This window comes from Anomaloglossus baeobatrachus, chromosome 4 (genome assembly GCF_048569485.1).
Source record: "Anomaloglossus baeobatrachus isolate aAnoBae1 chromosome 4, aAnoBae1.hap1, whole genome shotgun sequence".
Taxonomy (NCBI): domain Eukaryota; kingdom Metazoa; phylum Chordata; class Amphibia; order Anura; family Aromobatidae; genus Anomaloglossus; species Anomaloglossus baeobatrachus.
In genome coordinates this window covers 566,774,649-566,796,653 of record NC_134356.1, presented here as the reverse complement: position 1 = coordinate 566,796,653, position 22,005 = coordinate 566,774,649, and the positions used below count along the sequence as shown (strand labels likewise).

Here is a 22,005-nt window from a genome sequence, read left to right as displayed (position 1 = left end):
CCTGGCCAGACTCCCACAGGTACGCACGTTCCTGCAAGGGGTTTGTCACATCGTCCCTCCTTACAAGCGTCCGTTAGAACCCTGGGATCTGAACAGGGTGCTGATGGTTCTTCAGAAACCACCGTTCGAGCCAATGAGGGATATTTCGCTCGCACGCCTTTCGCAGAAAGTGGTTTTTCTAGTAGCAGTCACCTCACTTCGGAGAGTGTCTGAGTTGGCAGCGTTATCATGCAAAGCTCCTTTCCTGGTGTTTCACCAGGACAAGGTGGTTCTGCGTCCGGTTCCGGAATTCCTCCCTAAGGTGGTATCCCCTTTTCATCTCAATCAGGACATCTCCTTACCCTCGTTTTGTCCTCATCCAGTTCACCAATGTGAAAAGGATTTGCACTTGTTAGATCTGGTGAGAGCTTCCAAGTCAACCCTGGCTCGGTGGATCAAGGAACCAATTCTCGAAGCTTACCGTTCCTCGGGGCTTCCGGTTCCCTCAGGACTGAAGGCCCATTCTACCAGGGCCGTGGGAGCGTCCTGGGCCTTGCGACACCAGGCTACGGCTCAGCAGGTGTGTCAGGCAGCTACCTGGTCAAGCCTGCACACTTTCACGAAACACTATCAGGTGCATACCTATGCTTCGGCAGATGCCAGCCTAGGTAGGCGAGTCCTTCAGGCGGCAGCTGCCCACCTGTAGGACGGAGCCGTTACGGCTCTATTATGAGGTATTATTTACCCACCCAGGGACTGCTTTTGGACGTCCCAATTGTCTGGGTCTCCCAATAAGGAGCGACAAAGAAGAAGGGAATTTTGTTTACTTACCGTAAATTCCTTTTCTTCTAGCTCCAATTGGGAGACCCAGCACCCGCCCCTGTTTTTGTATACACATGTTGTTCATGTTAAATGGTTTCAGTTCTCCGATATTCCTTCGGATTGAATTTACTTTAAACCAGTTTATAATTTTTTCCTCCTTCGGGCTTTTGCACCAAAACTGATGAGCCCGTGGCAGCACGGGGGGTGTATAGGCTGAAGGGGAGGGGCGTTACACTTTTAGTGTAATACTTTGTGTGGCCTCCGGAGGCATAGCTATACACCCCAATTGTCTGGGTCTCCCAATTGGAGCTAGAAGAAAAGGAATTTACGGTAAGTAAACAAAATTCCCTTCTTTCTAGGTCTCTCTCACAGTCTTTTGCTGAGTCCATGGGACTTTTGTCCAGGACTTTGCTGACTATGCATCAGCCCCCTTCACAGGGTGCCTCTGCTGCTAGGGGTCTCCCAGGACCGGAGCTCACAGATTCATCATCAGGGCCCAGACCCGTCCTCCTAAGAAGAGACGCAGGGTTCCCTCTCCCTTCTCGTCCCGCGGCTCTGATTTCAGGAGCTGACTCGCAGGATGAGGAGGATGCCTTTACTGGGGGCTCGGAGGCTAACTCCATGTACCCCATTGATCTGTCCGAAAGTGACTTAGATGTTAGTGACTTGATTGCTTCCATTAATTCTGTACTGGATCTCAATCCGCCAGTATCAGAGGAGCAACCCTCTCTGGCAGAAAAGCACCAGTTTACCTCGCCTAAGAGAGCAAAGAGTGTGTTCTTTAACCACTCCAGTTTTCAAGCCGCTGTGACCAAGCCCAGGGCCTGTGCTGACAAACTGTTCCCAAAGCGTGGTTCTGATGACCGTTTTCCCTTTCCACCTGAGGTGGTCAAGGAGTGGGCTCATTCCCCAAAGGTAGACCCCCCCGGTGTCTAGGCTCTCAGCCCGGACCGTTGTGTCGGTGGCTGATGGCACCTCCCTTAAGGATTCCACTGACCGCCAGATTAACCTTCTGGCCAAATCCGTATATGAAGCGGCGGGGGCTTCGTTCTCCCCGACTTTTGCAGCAGTGTAGGCTCTCAAAGACATCTCTGCTTCTCTAGAGGAGATGCATTCCCTCGCCAGGGAATCCATGCCCGAAATGGTTCCCTTAACTTCCAAAGCTTCAGCTTTTTCATCCTATGCTATGTCTGCCATGCTGGAGGCTTCTCACCGCACTGCGGTGGCTTCGGCTAATTCCCTCGCTATCCGCAGGATCTTGTGGCTTCGAGAGTGGAAGGCAGATGCTTCTTCAAAGAAGTTCCTTGCTGGGCTCCCTTTTGCTGGGTCCCGGCTGTTCGGAGAACAGCTGGATGAAATTATTAAGGAAGCTACTGGCGGGAAGAGTACTTCCATGCCACAAACCAAAACCAGGAAACCTGTCCAGGGTAGGAATCAGTCGAGGTTTCGTTCCTTTCGTTCCTCCAACTGGTCGTCCTCTAAGCCCTCGGCCTTGTCCACTAACTCAGCCAAGGACCAAAAACCCAACTGGCGCCCAAAAGCGCGTCCACAAAAGACCGCAGGAGGTGCTGCCGCTAAGGCTGCTTTCACACATCCGGCTTGAGCTCTGCGGCTCAATCCGGCTGTGCAAGCTATGCAACGGATGCGGTGAAAACACCGCATTCTTTGCATAAGTTTTTCCCATGCGGCCCGTCCGGTTTTTGCCGCTTGCGGCATGCTACTGAGCATGCACAGTGGCAAAAACCGCATGCGGCGGCCGGATGCGTTTTTTGCAGCATCGCGCCGCATCCGGCCGCCATAGGCATGCGTTGAAAAATGCGCCGCATCGGCCGAATGCGGTGCGATGCGTTTTTTTTTTTGCCGCACGAAAAACGTGCCAGGCAACGTTCCATCCAGCCGTCGCATCGGCTAAATCTGCCGCATGCGGCAAAAACCGGACCGACCGCGAGCCCATGCGGCACTAATTAAAGTCTATGCAGAAAAAAACGCAACTGGCAGCAAAAAAAAACGGTTGCGATTTTCCTGCAAAGTGCCGGATTGTGCCGCATAGCAAACGCCGGAGGTGTGAAAGCAGCCTAAGGCAGCCTCCTCGTGACTATCTGTCCGCGCCAGCAACGTCCTTAGTCGGTGGCAGGCTCTCCCACTTTGGCGACGCGTGGTTTCAACACGTCTCCGATCAGTGGGTGAGGGATATCATCTCCCACGGCTACAGGATAGAATTCTCTTCCAGCCCGCCAAACAGATTTTTTCTCTCAACTCCCCCCTGCTCCAAGGCCGCCGCCTTCTCACAGGCCGTGGCATCCTTGCAGGCCAACGGAGTAATTGTACCGGTTCCCGCCCGGGAACGGTTCAGAGGTTTTTACTCAAATCTCTTCCTAGTTCCCAAAAAGGACGGTTCCTTCCGGCCCATCCTGGATCTCAAGCTTCTCAACAAGCATGTTCAGGTGCGGCACTTTCGCATGGAGTCTCTGCGATCAGTCATTGCCTCAATGACCCAAGGGGATTTCCTGGCATCCATCGACATCAGAGATGCCTATCTGCATGTGCCAATTGCAGTTTCACACCAGCGTTGGCTACGCTTTGCAATCGGAGAAGATCATTTCCAATTCGTGGCTCTCCCCTTCGGGTTGGCCACAGCTCCTCGGGTATTCACCAAGGTCATGGCAGCAGTGATTGCGGTCCTGCACCTACAGGGGTTGGCAGTGATTCCTTACCTGGACGACCTTCTAGTCAAGGCTTCATCCAGCGTGGACTGTCAGCGGAGTGTCTCGCTCACTCTCGCCACTCTAGCCCAATTCGGGTGGCTTGTCAATCTTCCCAAATTTACTCTGACTCCGACCCAGAGTCTCACGTACCTAGGGATGCAGTTCGAGACTTTGCCGGCACTTGTGAAGTTGCCCTTAGTCAAACAGCAATCCCTCCAACTGGCGGTGCTCTCTCTGCAGAAGCCGCGCCGTCATTCCCTCAGGCGCCTGATGCAGGTGCTGGGTCAGATGGTGGCGTCAATGGAGGCTGTTCCCTTTGCCCAGTTCCATCTGCGTCCCCTGCAGCTGAACATTCTCCGCTGTTGGGACAAGCGGCCTTCCTCCTTACACAGGTTAGTGGCTCTGTCGCCACAGACCAGGAGCTCTCTTCAGTGGTGGCTTCGCCCCTCTCCCTGTCCCAGGGGCGCTCCTTCCTGGCTCCGTCCTGGGTGATTCTCACCACGGATGCCAGTCTATCCGGCTGGGGAGCGGTATATCTCCACCACAGAGCTCAGGGCACTTGGACTCCAGCCGAGTCAGCCCTTTCAATCAATGTGCTGGAAACCAGAGCCGTGTTTCTAGCTCTCCTAGCCTTTCACCACCTGTTGGCGGGCAGGCACATTCGAGTCCAATCGGACAACGCGACAGCGGTTGCCTACATCAATCACCAAGGCGGGACACGCAGCCGCCTGGCAATGTTGGAGGTACAACGCATCCTTCAATGGGCGGAGGACTCAAAGTCCACCATATCCGCAGTCCACATCCCAGGCATGGAAAACTGGGAGGCAGATTATCTCAGCCGTCAAAGCGTGGACGGTGGCGAGTGGTCCCTGCACCCGGCAGTGTTTCAGTCAATCTGCCGCAAATGGGGCACTCCGGACGTGGACCTAATGGCATCCCGTCACAATAACAAGGTTCCTGTTTACGTGGCTCGCTCCCACGATCCTCAGGCATTCGCTGCGGACGCTCTGGTTCAAGACTGGTCCCAGTTTCGTCTGTCCTACGTGTTTCCCCCTCTAGCTCTCTTGCCCAGAGTTCTGCGCAAGATCAGATTGGAGGGCTGTCGAGTCATCCTCATTGCACCGGACTGGCCCAGGCGAGCTTGGTATCCAGACCTGCTCCATCTGTCCATAGAGATGCCGTGGCATCTCCCGGACCGTCCAGACCTACTCTCGCAAGGTCCGTTTTTCCGCCCGAATTCTGCGGCTCTCAAACTGACGGCGTGGCTCTTGAGTCCTGGATCTTGACAGCTTCTGGTATTCCTCCTGAAGTCATCTCCACGATGACTCGGGCCCGTAAGTCTTCCTCCGCTAAGATCTATCACAGGACTTTGAAAATTTTCCTGTCCTGGTGTCGCTCTGCCGGCCATCCTCCTTGGCCATTCTCGTTGCCGATCCTTCTGTCTTTTCTACAGTTCGGTCTGCAGCTAGGACTGTCCCTCAACTCTCTCAAGGGACAAGTCTCAGCTCTGTCAGTTCTGTTCTAGCGGCGTCTCGCTCGGCTGGCTCAGGTTCGCACCTTCATGCAAGGCGCGTCTCACATTATTCCGCCTTACCGGCGGCCCTTGGATCCCTGGGATCTTAACTTGGTTCTCACTGTTTTGCAGAAACCCCCCTTTGAGCCTCTTAGGGAGGTTTCTTTGTTTCGTCTTTCACAGAAAGTGGCCTTTCTGGTGGCCATAACTTCCCTCAGGAGAGTCTCTGATTTGGCTGCGCTCTCTTCGGAGTCACCTTTTTTGGTTTTTCATCAAGACAAGGTGGTTCTCCGTCCGACTCCGGACTTTCTTCCTAAGGTGGTCTCTCCTTTCCACCTTAACCAGGACATTACCCTACCTTCCTTTTGTCCGGCTCCTGTTCATCGCTTTGAAAAAGCGTTGCATACTCTGGATCTGGTGCGTGCTCTTCGGATCTGTGTGTCTCGCACCGCTGCTCTTAGGCGGTGCACTTCTCTTTTTGTGCTAACCACAGGCCGGCGCAAGGGCCTCTCTGCTTCTAAGCCGACCTTAGCCCGTTGGATTAGGTCGACCATTTCGGACGCCTACCAGTGTACTCAGGTGCCTCCCCCGCCGGGGATCAAGGCACACTCGACCAGAGCTGTCTGTGCCTCTTGGGGTTTCAGGCACCAGGCTACGGCTCAACAAGTCTGTCAGGCTGCCACTTGGACTAGCCTGCATACCTTTTCGAAGCACTACCAAGTGCATGCTCATGCTTCGGCAGATGCGAGCTTGGGCAGACGCATCCTTCAGGCGGCTGTCGCCCATTTGTCAAGTTAGGTTCTGCCTACTTGTTAGTTTTCTGTTTGTTTCCCACCCATGGACTGCTTTGAGACGTCCCATGGTCTGGGTCTCCCAAAGGAACGATGAAGAAAAAGAGAATTTTGTTTACTTACCGTAAATTTTTTCTTATAGTTCCGTATTGGGAGACCCAGCTCCCTCCCTGTTGCCTGTTGGCAATTTCTTGTTCCGCGTGTTATCACCGGCTGTTGTCGTTGACAGAGTCTCCGGTTGTTCCGGCTTTTGCTCGGTTTTACTTGTGGGTGGCTATTCTCCTTCAGCTTTTGCACTAAACTGGCTGGGTCTGCTCACCAGGGGGTGTATAAGCTCAGAGGGAGGAGCTACATTTTTTAGTGTAGTACTTTGTGTGTCCTCCGGAGGCAGAAGCTAAACACCCATGGTCTGGGTCTCCCAATACGGAACTATAAGAAAAAGAATTTACGGTAAGTAAACAAAATTCTCTTTTTTGTGTACTCACCGTAAAATCGTTTTCTCTTAGCCATCATTGGGGGACACAGCACCCACCCTGTTGGGCCTTGGTTCTCTCAGTACCTTATTTGGTTATGACTCCTTTTTTCTCATGTTCCTCTATTGAGATAAGTTCTTACTATTTTTTTTCTCCTACTGCTTGTGTACTAAAACTGAGCTTGCCTAGCCCGGCCAGGGGGTGTATACTGCAGAGGAGGAGCTATGCTTTTGCATCTACTTAGTGTCCTCTTATGGATAGGCAGCATAACACCCATGGTCCTGTGTCCCCCAATGATGGCTAAGAGAAAACGATTTTACGGTGAGTACACAAAAATCTGTTTTTTCCGGCACGTGAGTAATTTTTTTAGTATTAATTGTGTTGTTTTTCATTCTCTTCTGTAGGCCAAGTCGACTTCTTCTCTTGCATGGTTTCCTAGATGAGAACGTGCACTTTGCTCATACAAGCATCCTCCTTAGTTTCTTAGTGCGTAGTGGGAAGCCGTACGACCTACAGGTGAGCACTATTGTAGATTTACTAAGGGTCTGGTAGAGCAAACTCTTGCTCCTTGCATTGCTGAAGCATGCGGTGTTTAACTATTACATTAAAGCCCCACTGTAGCATTTTGTTTTGTGTCTTTGTTTACCACTAGAGGGATCCCTGCCTCTAGTAATATACTCACCCATCAGCATCTTCACCTTTTTTACCGACAATGCTCCGGTCTCACGGTGCCATCTTGTGACCGTAACTGTTGACTGATGGAAATCAGAAGTTACACCACAAACGCTTAATGCAAGTCTGAGAGTCAGAACAAGGCTCTCATAGACTTGCATTGAGTAGTTTCTCCGGCGCGCGCCATAAAACACAATGGAACAGCCAGCATGTCACAAACTGTCATAAACTGACCAGAGCAGCGGTGTATTAGAAAATGAAGGTGGCGGTGGTGGATAAGTATAAGGGTTTGTGCTCACTATCAGGACTCGCTGCGTTTTAGAACGCAGCAAGTTCTGACCGGGAGAGCCGCACATCTCCTACGCAGGAGACCACAGCTGTCAGTATCCACGATCAGGGTTCGGTGCGCTGCGGTCTCCTGCTTGTGTTCTCCCTATGCATGCGGTTCTGCAGCAAATAATTCTCATGCTGTGGTCTGGAAAGATGCTTCGCAGGTTTGTGTTTGCTGCGGAAAAAACAAGCATAGTGGGCACAGGATTTATATAAATCCATCCACTATGCTTGTGCTGTACACCACAGTGGTTTGGACGCAGCTGACATATGCTGTGTCCAAGCCGCTGCAAATACTGATAGTGGACACGCACCCTAAGAGTAGGGACAAGTAACTTAGATTTAAAGCACCTCTTCGACGGTAAAACAAAATAAGAAAGCTGGAGTGTGGTGCTTTATCCAATTTACCATATTTTTTCAGACTTTAAGACGCACCTAGGGTTTTAATGGAGGAAAAAAATGTGACGCAAATAAATGTGGTCTTGACGCACTGTTATAAGAGGATCTGCTGCTGACACAGTTATGGGTGTAATGTCCACCAATTCTGTACTAATGTCCCCCATCCTGGGCCCCTTCCAGATATGCCTCCATCATTCTGGTGAATAGGTCCTCCATTCTGGTATATATGTTCCCCATCCTTGTCCCTTCCTGAGCTCCCCAGGAAGCCACAACGTTATTGCTCTAATATATATGATGCTCATCCTGTTATAAATGATCCTCATCCTGGGTCCATCCTTGTATATATGCCCCCCATCACGCCATACACATAAAAAGAAAAAACATGATACTCCCCAGCTTTTCGCTCCTTGCCCCCACTGCTCCCAACACCGGTGATTACGGGCGTTGAAGAGGTGCATATTCATTCTCCTTAATAGGGGGCACATGTCATTGCCCAGCCGCTGCAGGAGGCCAGCTATCACAGAGAAATGAACATTCACTGTTTTTCCCCCCACCCCAATAATCCCACCCACCACTTGGCATTGTCTTCAGTGCAGAGAGGAGGGCACGATTATGGGCTTAGAGAGCAGTGAATATTCATTTTCATTATTAGCAGGCAAACTGTCAGCCCCAGCGCTGGCTCCTGCCCCCTGTGACCCTTCACTGCCACATGGGACCTTCCACCACCCTTCCCTCACATCCAGATACATCTGGACTATAAGAAGCACTCCCCACTTTCCTCCAAAAGTAAAAAATACTGTAATAGCAGAAGTGCTCTTCAGAAGTTTTATTAACTGCCTTTATTAGTTAGTTGTGGGTTTTTGTTTTTCTTACAAAATGCGTCAGGAAACTAAAAACTCCTCCCAAAACTCCCCAAAGAAAGAACGTTTTCTGAAGGGGTTTCCATTAGAACTTGTCATTTTTACCACCTTTTAAAAAAGTAAATTAAACAAAGTCCCGGACATTCTCAGAGAAGTTTTTTTTGATGTCTGCATCTCATCTTGATTGGGCTGTTTATCTAATTGTTTGGTGTTAGTTTGGCCTATGCAGGGTTTTATAGGGTTATTAAGGGTCTCCCGTCGGTGAATGGGGGCGCCACAACCCTAGGGCATCACACCCTCCATTGCTAGGTAGGGAGAGTTTGATTAGGGCTTTATAGGGTCATTTTGTTCCCTTCTCCCGCCTAGCACTTGTTATACGCCCTACATATATCGTGTTTGTGTGTTTTTTGTTATTGTGGTTTATGGTCCTTGACCTTTTAATGGTATTATTAAAAGTTACTTTTTAACGGGGATTAATTTATGGTTTTCCTGACTACTACCCCTATCTTATTGGCTGCGGCCTGGTTTAATTACTAGTTTTTGGCCATTCAGTTTCAATTGCTTACCTCTAGGGGATAGAAATCTGCCCTGCTGTTGTGATTGACACACAGATGCATGGCTCTGATATCTGTATAGTAACAGGCCGTGTCCTCATGATCACGTCATGACCAGTATATTCAGAACCTCAAAGTAAACCACGAAGGATCCCATTGAATGACTGAAAGTAGATATCCTGCAAATTGCGAGGAATTGTTAATGGAGAGAACACTGAAAACTGATGTATGTAAACAAAAGCTTTTTACTGGATTTTTAAATTGAGCATGTCATTTAATTGCTGAAGCTCCACTGATCCTAGAACAGGTTCTGTTTTTTATTTTTTGTTTTTTTTTTCCTGTTCAAACTTATGCACCACAGTAATACAAACTTTCCCTGAGACCTCCTTCACACGTCCGTGAAAATCACGCACGTTTTTCACGGACGTGTCAAAGGTGCGTATTGCCTTCCGTGTGCCGTGTTTATGGCACACGTGTTCTCCGTGTGTTATCCGTGATAACACACGGAGAACGGGAACTTTCTGCTCACCTGTCCCTGGTGTTACTGTCCGTGGTGCTGATCTTCGGTCTCTGGTCCTGCCGACTCCCCGCTGCTCCTGCTTCCAGCCCGCAGTGGAGTGAATATGCAATGAGCATAATCATTGGGGGTCGGAAGCAAGTGACAGCAGCGGCAGAGACAGCAGTGCTGGAGAAGGAGTACAGAAATGATTTTTATTTCACAGGCATGTTTTCTCCGGTGTGTGTCACACGGATCACATGTGTGACACCCGTGATGCCGGAGAAAAACTGACATGTCTACGTGTGGAGCACACGGGTACACGTATGCTCCACACGGTGCATGGCAAAACATGCAAGTGAGCGCAGACCAATTGATTTTAATGGGTCTACGTGTGCCTGTTTTCTCTGACGCCTCATTGGGGGACACAGGACCATGGACCCAAGGGTGTTATGCTGCCTATCCATAGGAGGACACTAAGTAGATGCAAAAGCATAGCTCCAGCTCTGCAGTATACACCCCATGGCCGGGCCAGGCTACCTCCGTTTTAGCATAGTGTCTATAGGAGGTACATCTCTGCAGACTACTGCAGCAAGAATTTTTGTTTTTAGAGGGCGACTGTTCCTTCGGGGACCGATCTCCCGAAACCATCAACAGGCGGGAATGCGGAGTGTTGCCTCCTCGTACCACCTCCTGTGACGCTGGATCCTGGGCTGTTACTCACTGGACGACAGGTCTCATGGCACTGATTTTCCAGAGCCCAGAGCAGATGTAAACTTCCTCAGCCCCTCTTGCAGGCTCTGAGTTGATATTCGCTCCGCACCAGCGCGACCAGACTGCCATCTCCACAGGAGCTGAGGTGTGAGAATTCTGATTTATCCAGAGCCCCAGAGCATTCGTCGGTCCCTCTGGCAGGCCCTGAGTTGATGCACATTCTGTGACCGGGCACAGCAGGCGTCCGAATCTGCACACTGGCTCCCTGACAGGAAACTGGAGCAAAGGTCACACTGACTGGATGCACATGGGCTGTAATTGCAGACACCTGCATAGCATTCCACCTGTGGCGGGGGAGGGGTCAACTCCCTGGACTAAGTGCACCCCGCAGCTGCGATACACTTTTATAGAGGTTTTTCTGTCCACCATTGTTGTACAGGGCTGGAGGGGGGGGAAGGAGAGTCCCGTCCCACCATTTTTTTGTTTATTATATTTTCTCATGCCTTCTTGTCAGAGCTAAGCCCTGCCCCCTACAACACTCGATAAGCCACGCTCCCTCACGAAAGCGCGCGTAACCCTCCTCACACAGGATCTGCAGAGCATTGCTGCAGAGCATTTCTCCCTCTTGTTGTGATCAGAGCCTGTGGGTGTCTCTCAGAGCTGGCTTCCTCCTTCCCACAGGAACTGTGACGCAGGAGGGGGAAAGGGTCATCAGGGTTCTGGATGAGTTATAGCGCAGAGCATTGCTCCTTCATTACAATCCGAGTTTGTTTCTCATCATCCAGGGGCTGCAGTCACATGTTTTATGCCCTGCACAACTACAGCAACAACTATAAGACTAATAATGTATCCTGCCACGCTGAGCTACTAGGGTTTGATAGCACCTCTTCCTTCCGTGAGTCCGGTGCCTTTGTAGCCCCCCCCGCCACCACCGCAGCAACCGCTGCCAGCCCAGAGCCTACGGCATCCAGTCCCCCAGAATGGGTACAGTTCCCAGAACCTGGTGCTGGTTATGAAACATCGTCCTACACCCCTCGGGGCCCCTGGACAGAACGCAGCCTGATGACACCTCTATAGAGGGTCCTTCTGATAAGAATCAGCCCTCTGCTTCACCGATTTCAGATCAGAAAAAGGGCATGACCCCCATGGGTCTCCCTCTGGGGTTCACAGATGGGGTTCTCCCACGTGTTCCGCGTTCTCTGAGGAGCCGGAGGAAGGGGAATTATGTTTGTACCGGGATGATTCCTTGGTTTCAACCTCCCCGAGCGATCAAGCTGCGATGGACTCCCTTATTGCAGCAATCTACCAAAACTCTGCATGTGGAAGATCTCCCATCCACTACTACTGACCCTGCGGTCTCCTTTTAAAAGGGTGAAGAAACTTAAAAAAAAAAAAAAAGCTTTTTGACGCCGCTTCGGTATCCGTAAACTCATGGAGTCCCGGTACCCCTTTGGCTTAGCTGTCTCTAAGGGCTGGGCCGATCCGGCCTCGGTGGACCCTCACCCGGCTTCTGCCTGCCTGAAGGACCGTCCTGTCTTTTACTTGACGGATCCTCCTTCAAGGACCTGACAGACAGACAAGTGGAGCAGCTTGATCGCTCTGCCTCGAGGCCGCGGGTCTCTCTCCCCTTCCGTGTGGGTCGCACAGGCACCAGGACTACCAGTTTTTTTTCTCAGACCCTCACAGATGTAACTGTTCACATTGCTGCGGTGGCGGAGTACCTCATGCAGGCCTCCCTCGGCGCTGCTACCTGCGCAGTTATTGCCGCCTCAAATACCATAGCCATCCGTAAGGCCCTCTGGTTCCGATAATGGAGAGTGGACTCTGTCTCTAAGAAGCCTCTCACAGTACTCCTTTCCAAGACCGATGGTTTGCCGTTCGTCTGGACAGGCTTTTTTTTTTTTTTTTGTCTGACGCCACGGGAGGAAAAGAGTACCTCTCTCCCCTAACTCTAGCCCAGGATGTTTTTTACTAGACACGCAGGGCCCCCGACCTTCTCAGCCCTCCCCGAGTCCACCTTGTCCTGGCAGTCTAGACAAAGACCGAGAAGTCTCGTCCTTCTCCATCTGGGCCACTGCCTCAGACCACAAATGGGTGTGATACCTTGTGTCTTCCGGTTACCACATTGAATTCTGGACCCGATATCCTGGTCAGTCTTTTCTCTCAAACCCCCCCCCCCCCCCCAAACGCTCCAAAACACCACGAGGCCTTCTCCTCAGCAATCCACTCCTTCCAAACGGCGGGGGTGATGGTTCCTGTTCCGGACGGCGAGAGGTTCAAGGCTATACCTATCGTGGACACCAAAGAAAGACGGGTCAGTTCGTCCCATCCTTGAGCTCTAACACCTGAGCAAACGTGTGCACGTAAGGAGATTCAGAATGGACTTCCTAGGGTCCATTATTACCTTTATGGTCGAAGGAGAATTCTTTGCTTCCCTTGCTATCAGGGACGCGTACCTGCACATACCCATCGCTCCAGCTCACCAAAGTTTCTCCGCTTCGCGGTTCAGGACTTCTTGTTTTCATTTGTGGCCCTACCCTCGGCTCTGCCACAGCACCAAGGGTCTTAACTAAGGTCATGGCGGCCGCCATGAGTGCCCTTCACGCCAGAAGAGTGGCTGTTCTGCCTTGCTTGGATCACCTCCTCATCAAGGGCTCAACCAGCGTGCAGATCTCTGTGGGCACCCTATCCCGCTTAGGGCGGCTTCTGACTCCAGTCAAATCATCCCCGGTCGCGTCAAAATCAGTCACCTCCCTGGGCATGTCCCTGGACACTCTTCGGGGCTTGATATTTCTCCCTCAAGTCAAGGCAACCGCTCTACAACAAGCGGTACACTGCCCTCTACGTACTCCTGTCACTTCATACGATTCAGTATGAGAGTGCTAGGTACGATAGCGGCGGCTATAGAGGCAGTGCTGCTCGCTTAGCCACACCACCGCCCACTGCAGTTTGCGCTTCTAGCTACCTGGGACAAGAGCCCCTTTTCCTTGGACGAACTTTTCACCTGACACCTTCAGTCAGGTATGCGCTTTAGTGGTGGCTTCAGTCCTCTTCCATATCGAGAAGGAGTTTTTCTCCCCAAGTGGACTGGCTACTCCTGACCACGGACGCCAGCCTCTGTCTGAGGAGCAGTGTACTGGCTCCACACTGCTTCGGGACGTTGGACACCCCAGGAGTCTTCCCTTCCCAGAAATCATCCTAAAAATCAGCGTGATCTTCTCGCGCTCAGGTCATTCCCCTTTTCTGCTAGCAGGTCGTTTGATTCGGGTCCAATTGGACAATGCAACAGCTGTGGCCTATGTCAATCAGCAGGGAGGTATCAGCAGCAAGACAGCTTATCTCGAGGTCCTCAGGATCCTCACCTGGACCGAATCGACGGGAGGGGTCTGTGTTTTCAACGTTGCACATACCGAGAGTAGAAAACTGGGTGGCGGACCTTCTAAGTCGCCAAGGCCTGGCCGCTGGAGAGTGGTTTCTCCACCCAGAAGTGTTCCCACACATCTGCACTCACTGGAGTACACCAGACATGGAATTAATGGTGCTCTACAAATAAATAATAATAACTAATAATCTAATGGCCTCAAGGTTGAACGCAAAGGTACCCGCGTTCTTAGCCAGGTCACATGACCCACAGTCCATTGGCGCGGATGCTCTAGTCTCCTGAAGTCGTTTCCGTCGAACTTGCATGTTTTTCGCCTCTGCCCCTGCTGCCACGAGTAATCAGGAAGATCAAGGCAGAAGGAGTCCCGGTGATACTAATAGCACCGGACTAGCCCAGGTGCGCCTGGTATGCTGAATTAGTACAATTGCTCATGGCGCCTCGTAAGCATCCCAGAGTTGCTGACCCAAGGGCCCATTTCCCATCAGAACTCCAGAGCCCTGAAGTTGACGGCCTGGCCATTGAGACCTGGACTTTAAAAAGAGGGAGATTCTCTCCTGCGGTCATCTCCACCTTGTACAGTGCCCGAAAGCCAGCCTTCATCCCATATTTACCACCGTACGTGGAAAACTTTCCTTTTCCAGTGCAGGGAATCTAATGTCCAACCTATGCCTCTGGCAATCGCCAGAATTCTTGATTTTTTTTTTTTTGCAGTCGGGTTGCAAAAGGGGTTGGCCCTCAGCTCCCTTAAGGGGCAGGTTTCATCTCTCTCAATATTCTATCAATACCGCCTAGCTTGCAATCCGCAAGTCAAGACTTTCCTCAAGGGTGTTTCCCATCTAGTTTCCCTGTATAAACGGTCACTGGACCCATGGGACCTCAATCTCGTTTTGGACGGTATCCAGAGGTCCCCTTTTGAACCTCTTAAGGAATCTCCTCTTGCTCTTCTCTCCTGGAAGGTAACATTCTTAGTGGCGATTACATCCATCAGACAAGTTTCGGAACTGGCATCACTCTCTTGCCGCGAACCCTTTCTGATCTTTCATCAGGACAAGGTGGTTCTACGCCCCCTTCCGGATTTTCTTCCGATGGTTATTTCCCCGTTTCATATGAACGAGGACATTGTTCTGACTTCCTTTTTGTCCACACCCAGTCCATAGGGTGGAAAGGTTTCTACATTCGCTAGATCTTGTGAGGGCTCTCAGGTATTACGTACCCAGGACAGCCACTTTAGGAACATAGACTCTTTGTTCGTCATTCCTGAAAGGCCTAAGAAAGGACAGGCAGCTTCATAGGCAACGCTGGCTCACTGGATTCGCTCTGCGATCCAGGAAGTCTACCGCTTGAAACTTAAGCCCATTCCTAGTGGGCTGCGGACTTATTCCACGCAAGCAGTTGGCGCCCCTTGGGCCATTAGGCATCAGCCTTCAGTGGAACAGAGGTGTAAGGCTGTGACCTGGTCTTGCCTACATACTGTGTCAAAGCATTACTGAATCCATACCCAGGCTTCGGCTGAGGCGAACCTAGGTAGGAAAATTCTGCAAACGATAGCCAGGAGCGCCTACTGAGATAGGTACTCCACTATCTGGGACTGGTTCCTAGTCCTTGGGTTGCGTTGTTTATTGTTTACCCACCCATGGACTGCTTTAGGAAGTCCCATGGTCCTGTGTCCCCCAATGAGGCGTCAGATAAAAACGGATTTTTGTGTACTCACCGTAAAATCGTTTTCTGTTAGCCATCATTGGGGGACACAGCACCCACCCTGTTGGGCCTTGGCTCTCTCAGTACCTTATTTGGTTATGACTTTTTTTTTTTTTTTTTTTTCTCTCATGTTCCTCTGTTGAGGTAAGTTTTTTTTTACTGGCTTTTTCTCCTACTGCTTGTGTACTAAAACTGAGGTTGCCTGGCCCGGCCAGGGGGTGTATACTGCAGAGGAGGAGCTATGCTTTTGCATCTACTTAGTGTCCTCTTATGGATAGGCAGCATAACACCCATGGTCCATGGTCCTGTGTCCCCCCAATGATGGCTAAGAGAAAACGATTTTACGGTGAGTACACACAAATCCGTTTTTTCCGGCACGTGAGGAAACAGACCAAACACGTATTGGAGACACAGACGTGTGAAGGGGGCCTTAAAGAGGTGGTCCACTACAAAGCATAGTGGCCACATCAATGTAAAGCTGAGACAGAAGGCTTTTTCTAAATACTTTCTGTTGTCAATTCTGCCTGGGGCGGTGCTATCGTTGTCCGGTCACTTCCCATCATGTGAGCCATGCTGCAGTGACCTCTGATATCTGGTGATGTCATGTCAACTTCTGGAATTGGGAGTTGACCCGGCATCACCGAGATGGGACCCAGTCTCCCTAAGTGACTGAGCTATGGGCTGAATTTCTCCGCATGTCAGAGCTCATCATCTTGCGCGTTCTCTCCTTTAACCGCAGAGCGCCGCAAGCAAGAGTGATGATGGACTGTGACGTGGATGAAACTCTGCCCACAGCCCAGTCGCTAAGGGAGACTGGGGACCGCCTCTGTGATGCCGGGTCAACTTCCAATTCCAGAAGTTGACGTGACATCACCGGACATTAGAGGCTGCTGCAGCCTGGGTCCACATGATGGGGATGAGTGGACAGCAATAGCGCCACTCAGGCAGAATTGACAGCAGAAGGTATTTAGAAAGAGCCGCCTTTCCCAGTTTTACATCAATGTGGCCACTATGCTTTGCAGTGGACTACCTCTTTAGCCCAACTGGGCGTATACCACAGATCTTCCCTGTTGGATAAAAAAAAACAAAACAAATGCTCACAGAGATGTTCCATGGTATACGCACAGTTGGGTGAAGGGAAAATGTGCACCATTATTACCAGGGAGCATAACTTTGTAGCATGGGGGCACAGAAGAAAAATAACTTTTTCAGAATCAGCGACGCAGCACTAATTGGCGAAGGTACTTCCAGTGAAAGGTCCTTAATTATTGTTACTTTTAATATACATTGATATTAGTATTGTATTATGCTTTGTGAGCTAGTGACCTGTTTTTTTTTCTTTACAGATCTATCCTCAGGAGCGTCACAGTATTCGGGTTCCTGAATCAGGAGAACATTATGAACTGCACCTCCTGTATTATCTGCAGGAAAATCTGGGGTCTCACATAGCGGTCACCAAAGCTTTGTGAGCAAAGTATTAATGGTGGTCAGGGTGGGGATAAGAAGCGCGGCAGCCCTGTTACTGCCAAAGAATGGCACCTGTAGACCCCACATACACAGCTCGGTTCTAGGCTGATCGTCAGAGGAGAGGGAATCGTAGGCATAATCCCTTTACTACAGTGATATCACACCACTCTACCCGTCAGTGGATACATTTTATCAGCCACAGTTCCTAACTGTATTTCACCTAACTTTGAAATGCGTGGCCCACAACACTACATGATATGGGTTTGTTACGTAGAAAAGTGTTTACTCGATTTTTCTTTTCGCTTTTTTTTTTTTTTTAATTTTCCCCACACAACCTTCAATATCTCCATACAATACCTTGGTTACGATATCTTTGCTCCAACTTCATAGAAAGTTTAGCACCAGTGAGATAGAAGCTGCAAACATTAAATGCAGTTATTTGCAAACCTATTTATTTGCTTTGCATATAGTTCCTGATATCATGCGCCCAAAGTAGCACTTTACTCTTGACAGCTTGCACCATCTTCAGGCATATATTTGCTTCACGGCCATGCTTTAATTTCTGATCCAGGATATTGTAAGCAGGAGTGTGTCTGGATGGCTCTAATCTATCGGCACCTCCTGCATTTTGGGTGAGTGGGTGCCAGAGATGAGTACATTTACATTTTTGGAAATCCATCCTATTCCCTTTATGAAAGCTGCACAGAGTCCCTTTATATTTGGAGTGCCTTCCTCCCATGCCTGTATTCACTCCTCTTCTGGTCCTGACATTTATGGTCCATTTACCGATTGCTTCGCATGCAATGGCAAAACTAGAAATGTGGGTTTTTTTAATTATTTTTATCCTTTATTCCTCTGTCCTGTTCACAGATCACAATATACCTCTATGTTTTACGCTGTAGTTTTAGCTGGGAAAATACGACTTTTCCCAATATTTGACCGGTTCTTACGACTGCCATTATTTTAACTCCACAGTAGCGGAAGGTGTAATTCATTGCGCTCTTCTCAGTATAGCTGCTCTTTTGCAGGACCATCATGCAGTGTAAATTGCCCAGTTTCCACCCCCGGTGACATCTTGTACAGCACTTTATACCATGTAAAAAAACAAAAAAAAGGTGCTACTTTTAACTACTTGAACAGTTTTCTCAGTTTTTTGGAAATGCAGTGGCTTGATGCATCTTACCAAAACCTCTGTAACGTTGATGGTAGTTTTAAGGATTGCAGTAGGTGGAACATGCTACTTTCCCCATATTGGCTGTCAAGCAATGCTGGCTGCTCCGATACCTCACAATGTGTCATCTTGTCCTCTCTTCGCATGATATATAAGGGTTTCCTTTTCAATTTTCCTATAGGAAATCCAACATGGACAGCAATGTACTTGTTTTTTTTCTATAGCCTGTCACAAAACCAATATAAGTAGTAACAGTTGACTCGTTCTAGTATGTACCCCCTTAATCTTATGGCAATCATCTAACCAGTAAACCTGTTGGTTGGGATGAGGTTTGCTTACTCCTTGTACAGCACAGCAAATCCCGTCATATTATATAGACTTCTCTCTAGTCCAACACCCGACTCCACATCCCCAAACAGGCAGGAATATAGGGGATTCGGAGGATATCCCAGTGATCGTCAGCAGCTCGCGATGTTAATTAATGATATGGAAGAGTTCTTTCCAAACTTTTATTGTTATGAATTAGAATACTCACAGATGTACATTGGATTGTTGGTAATCACCTGTAGTTATAGGAATTATGGGGGCTGACGTCTGCCTTACATTATCCCCTGCCTTAAAGCGTGGTGGTTTGACATGCAGGGGACTGCATAGCTTAGATTTACCATTGTCAGCCCAAGTGGGACAAATATATCCGTCTCCCCCCTTTCAGTGACCCTGTACAAATTTCTAGAATGTCAAGTGTTTTAAACTAAACTTGTAATTATATGAATTTTTATTTTAATTGTTAAGTCTTGAGCTATTAATCTCATCATGTCACTGTCATTAATGCAGTATGCTCTCTTCTCACAAAGTCTCTTTTAAAGGTGCCATATTCTGCTATGTTTGGAAACTAGAGATGATATAGTCTTTAAAAAAGAGGGAAACCATTTGTCTGTGTCTTTATTTCCTTTTGTACTTTGAGTTGCGTCGAGGAGTGCCACGTGGAATGTGCGGTGACTTATATATACGTGATTGTGTCTGTTATCTATTGTTCTATTTTAGCTTTGCCTTGCATTTAGGCATCTGTTTTCCCTCAACCTTGTGCTGTCCATTTTGATAACTGATCACACACTCTCCCATTGTTTAGTGGAAGTGTATTTATGTAGTTTTTTCTTTATCGCTTCAGTCGGGGACATGGGTAATATGCTGCTGCCACTAGGAGGCTGATACTAAGCAAAAAAGAAAGGGTTCGCCCCTCCCCGGTAGCTTACTGCCACCTACTGGCACACTGATCCTCAGTTCAAACTTAGTGTCTATAGGAGGTGGATACAGGGCTGCTCTCAGCCCATTTCCTTAGCTTTGTTGTGCATGCTGGAAGCCATCGCATTATGGACTGGACAGAGCTCAGCCTCACCGGGTTACTGCTCATTCCACTTGGGCAATGGGGGCCTCATGGGCGGTTCATCATCAGGCTCGAGTGTTGCAGCTCTGAAAGGCTGCTACCTGCTCATACGTACCTTTTTACAGGGTTCTACAGGGTTCACACCTACACCTCGTCAGATGTGAGCCTTGGTGGACTGGTCCTGCATGCTGCAGTGGCCTGAGATTTGACATGAGTGCTATCCTCTGCCCACCCCTAGAGACTGCTTTAGGACGTCCTATGGTCTCCTGTGTCCCCCAGTAAAGCAATAAGGAAAAGTAGATTTTGGGTACTCAAAGTAAAATCTTTTTTGAAGCCTTCACTGGGTGACACATCACCCGCCTTTGTGTTACTAGTTGACTTGTTGTAGTATCATGTTTTTCGTTTTTGTGTTGCTGCTCCTACTGCTTTCTCACTAACTGAGGATCTATGTGTGTCAGTCGGTGGGTGTATGCTGCCGGGGGTGAGCAAACCCCCCTTTTTTTTTTTTTTTGGTTAGTGTCAGCCTAGTGGCAGCAGCATACAACCCATTGTTTTCTGTGTCCCCCAATGAATGCTCCAAGAACGAGATTATACGGTGAGTACACAACATCTTTTTTAATCCATTAATCAATTGCCAAGTATTAATGGTGGAAAAAAAGTCCGATCTTTTACCTTCAATTTTTAAAAACTGTTGACTGAAAAAAAATGCATAGAAAAACCATAAGGCTTGATGAACGCAAAACTAGAAACCGAAGTGTGAATGTAGCTTAATGCTATGTGCGCACGTTGCATTTTTTTACCGCGTTTTTGCGGTGCATTTTTGGGCTCAAAACTGCATGACTTTGCTTCCCCAGCAAAGTCTATGACTTTTCATTTTTGCTGTCTGCACACTTTTTTTTTTTTTTTTTTAACCTGCGTTTTTGACATCTGAAAAAAATGAACATGTTCATTAATTCTTGTGTTTTTGTGCATTTTTACCATAGACAATGCATTAGAAAAACGCAGGAATAAAAAGGCTGCAAAATGCAGCCAAAAACGCAGCGATTTGAGATGTGCAAAAACGTCAGCATGCGCACATAGCCTAACACTACAACCTGCAAGTGGGATTCAGATTCAGCGCCAAGAACTTTCTGTGATGTGGACTTGGAAATTATTGTTTGGATCTAAATATACAATTTTGTCTAGTATGGGCTGTTTTAGTTCATTCTGAGGACCAGCTTTTATTAACTATTAAGCCTGCTGAAAAAAAATATGAAAAACTCATCTACTGCTGGCAGATATAATTAATAATGCATAAATTATTCAACTTGTGTAAATTAATGAAACAAAGTATGAGTTGAATGGACTCTTCAACCACATTGGCGAAAGCTGTGCATGCAAGACTAACGATTCCTTCTTTTGGCCATCAAAAAAAAAAAAACCCTGACACTATCATTTGACATTTTTTTCCCTAGCAGTTAAAGAGTGCTGTCAATCTATCTTTGTGTACGGGGAACCCAGGACTCTAAGGGTATATGCACACGACCAGGGCGCGCTGTGTCCTGTATGTGGCGGATTTTGACCTGTGTGGCTGCGAGTCTCCTCCATAGGAGACAACAGTTGCTCGTGCCACAATTCAGGCTCAGGCAGTTGCGGTCTGTTGCTGTGTTCTCACTGCAGAGAACGCTCGCGTCTCTTCAGCAAAGAATTGACATGCCGTGGCTCGAGAAGCCGCACCGCAGGTCAGTTTTTGCTGAGGGAAAACCAAGCACAGTGGGCATGGGATTTCTAGAAATCCCATCCACTGTGCCTGTACTGTACAACACAGCGTTTTGGACACCGCGAAAACACGCTGCATCCAAAATGCTGTGAAGCCTGGTGATGAGCCACAGCCTAAGCCTACATTCCCACTATGAGCTCTTGATGAGTTTTTGAGGTTTCTGAATTTCTCTCACATTATGTTGATTAGGTTACTTGTTTGGGTTTTTTTCTTCATTATTTAACATGTTTTTATTGCGTTTTCCACCCTGTGGTTTTTCTCTTCTTGGCATGTCATGCCTTTTTCTCTGACGCCTCATTGGGGGACACAGGACCATGGGGACACAGGACCATGGGTGTTATGCTGCCTATCCTTAGGAGGACACTAAGATGCAAAAAGCATTAGCTCCTCCTCTGCAGTATACACCCCCTGGCCGGGCCAGGCAACCTCAGTTTTAGCTTAGTGTCTGTAGGAGGCACATCCTTTTCAAGGTTTTGTGATTTTTTGAGGGCGACTGTTTCCCTTAGGGACCGATCTCCCAATAACATCAACGGGCGGGAACACGGAGTGTCGCCTCCATGTACCCCCTCCTGCGACGCTGGATCCTGGGCTGCCTATTACTGGACGACGGGTCCCACAGACACCGATTTTCCAGAGCCCATGGCAGAGGCACAATTCCTCAGCCCCTCTTTGCAGGCTCTGAGTTGAACATGGCACCTGTGTGACCGGACACAGCAAGCTGACTCTGCTATTTCCACTGCCTGGACTGAAGCAGTGTTTAAGGTGAGATCCCCCCTGACTGGTTTCCCAGACAAAGGGAGAAAAGACGGTGCAGAGAAGGCTCCCAGGACTGCTGA

At 49.0% G+C, this 22,005-nt stretch overlaps 1 protein-coding gene across 2 annotated transcripts in view; it reads left to right on the top strand.

Annotated features, from left to right (window-relative positions):
* DPP8 (dipeptidyl peptidase 8) overlaps positions 1-18,955 on the top strand; it is a 127,203-nt gene extending 108,248 nt beyond the window's left edge. For both annotated transcript variants that reach the window (XM_075346035.1, XM_075346034.1), the window contains exons 19-20: positions 6,688-6,799; positions 16,735-18,955. In XM_075346035.1, the coding sequence (XP_075202150.1) occupies positions 6,688-6,799; positions 16,735-16,857 (235 nt within the window). In that variant the 3' untranslated portion in view covers positions 16,858-18,955. The remainder of the gene's footprint in view (positions 1-6,687; positions 6,800-16,734) is intronic.
* Positions 18,956-22,005: the final 3,050 nt, after the last annotated feature.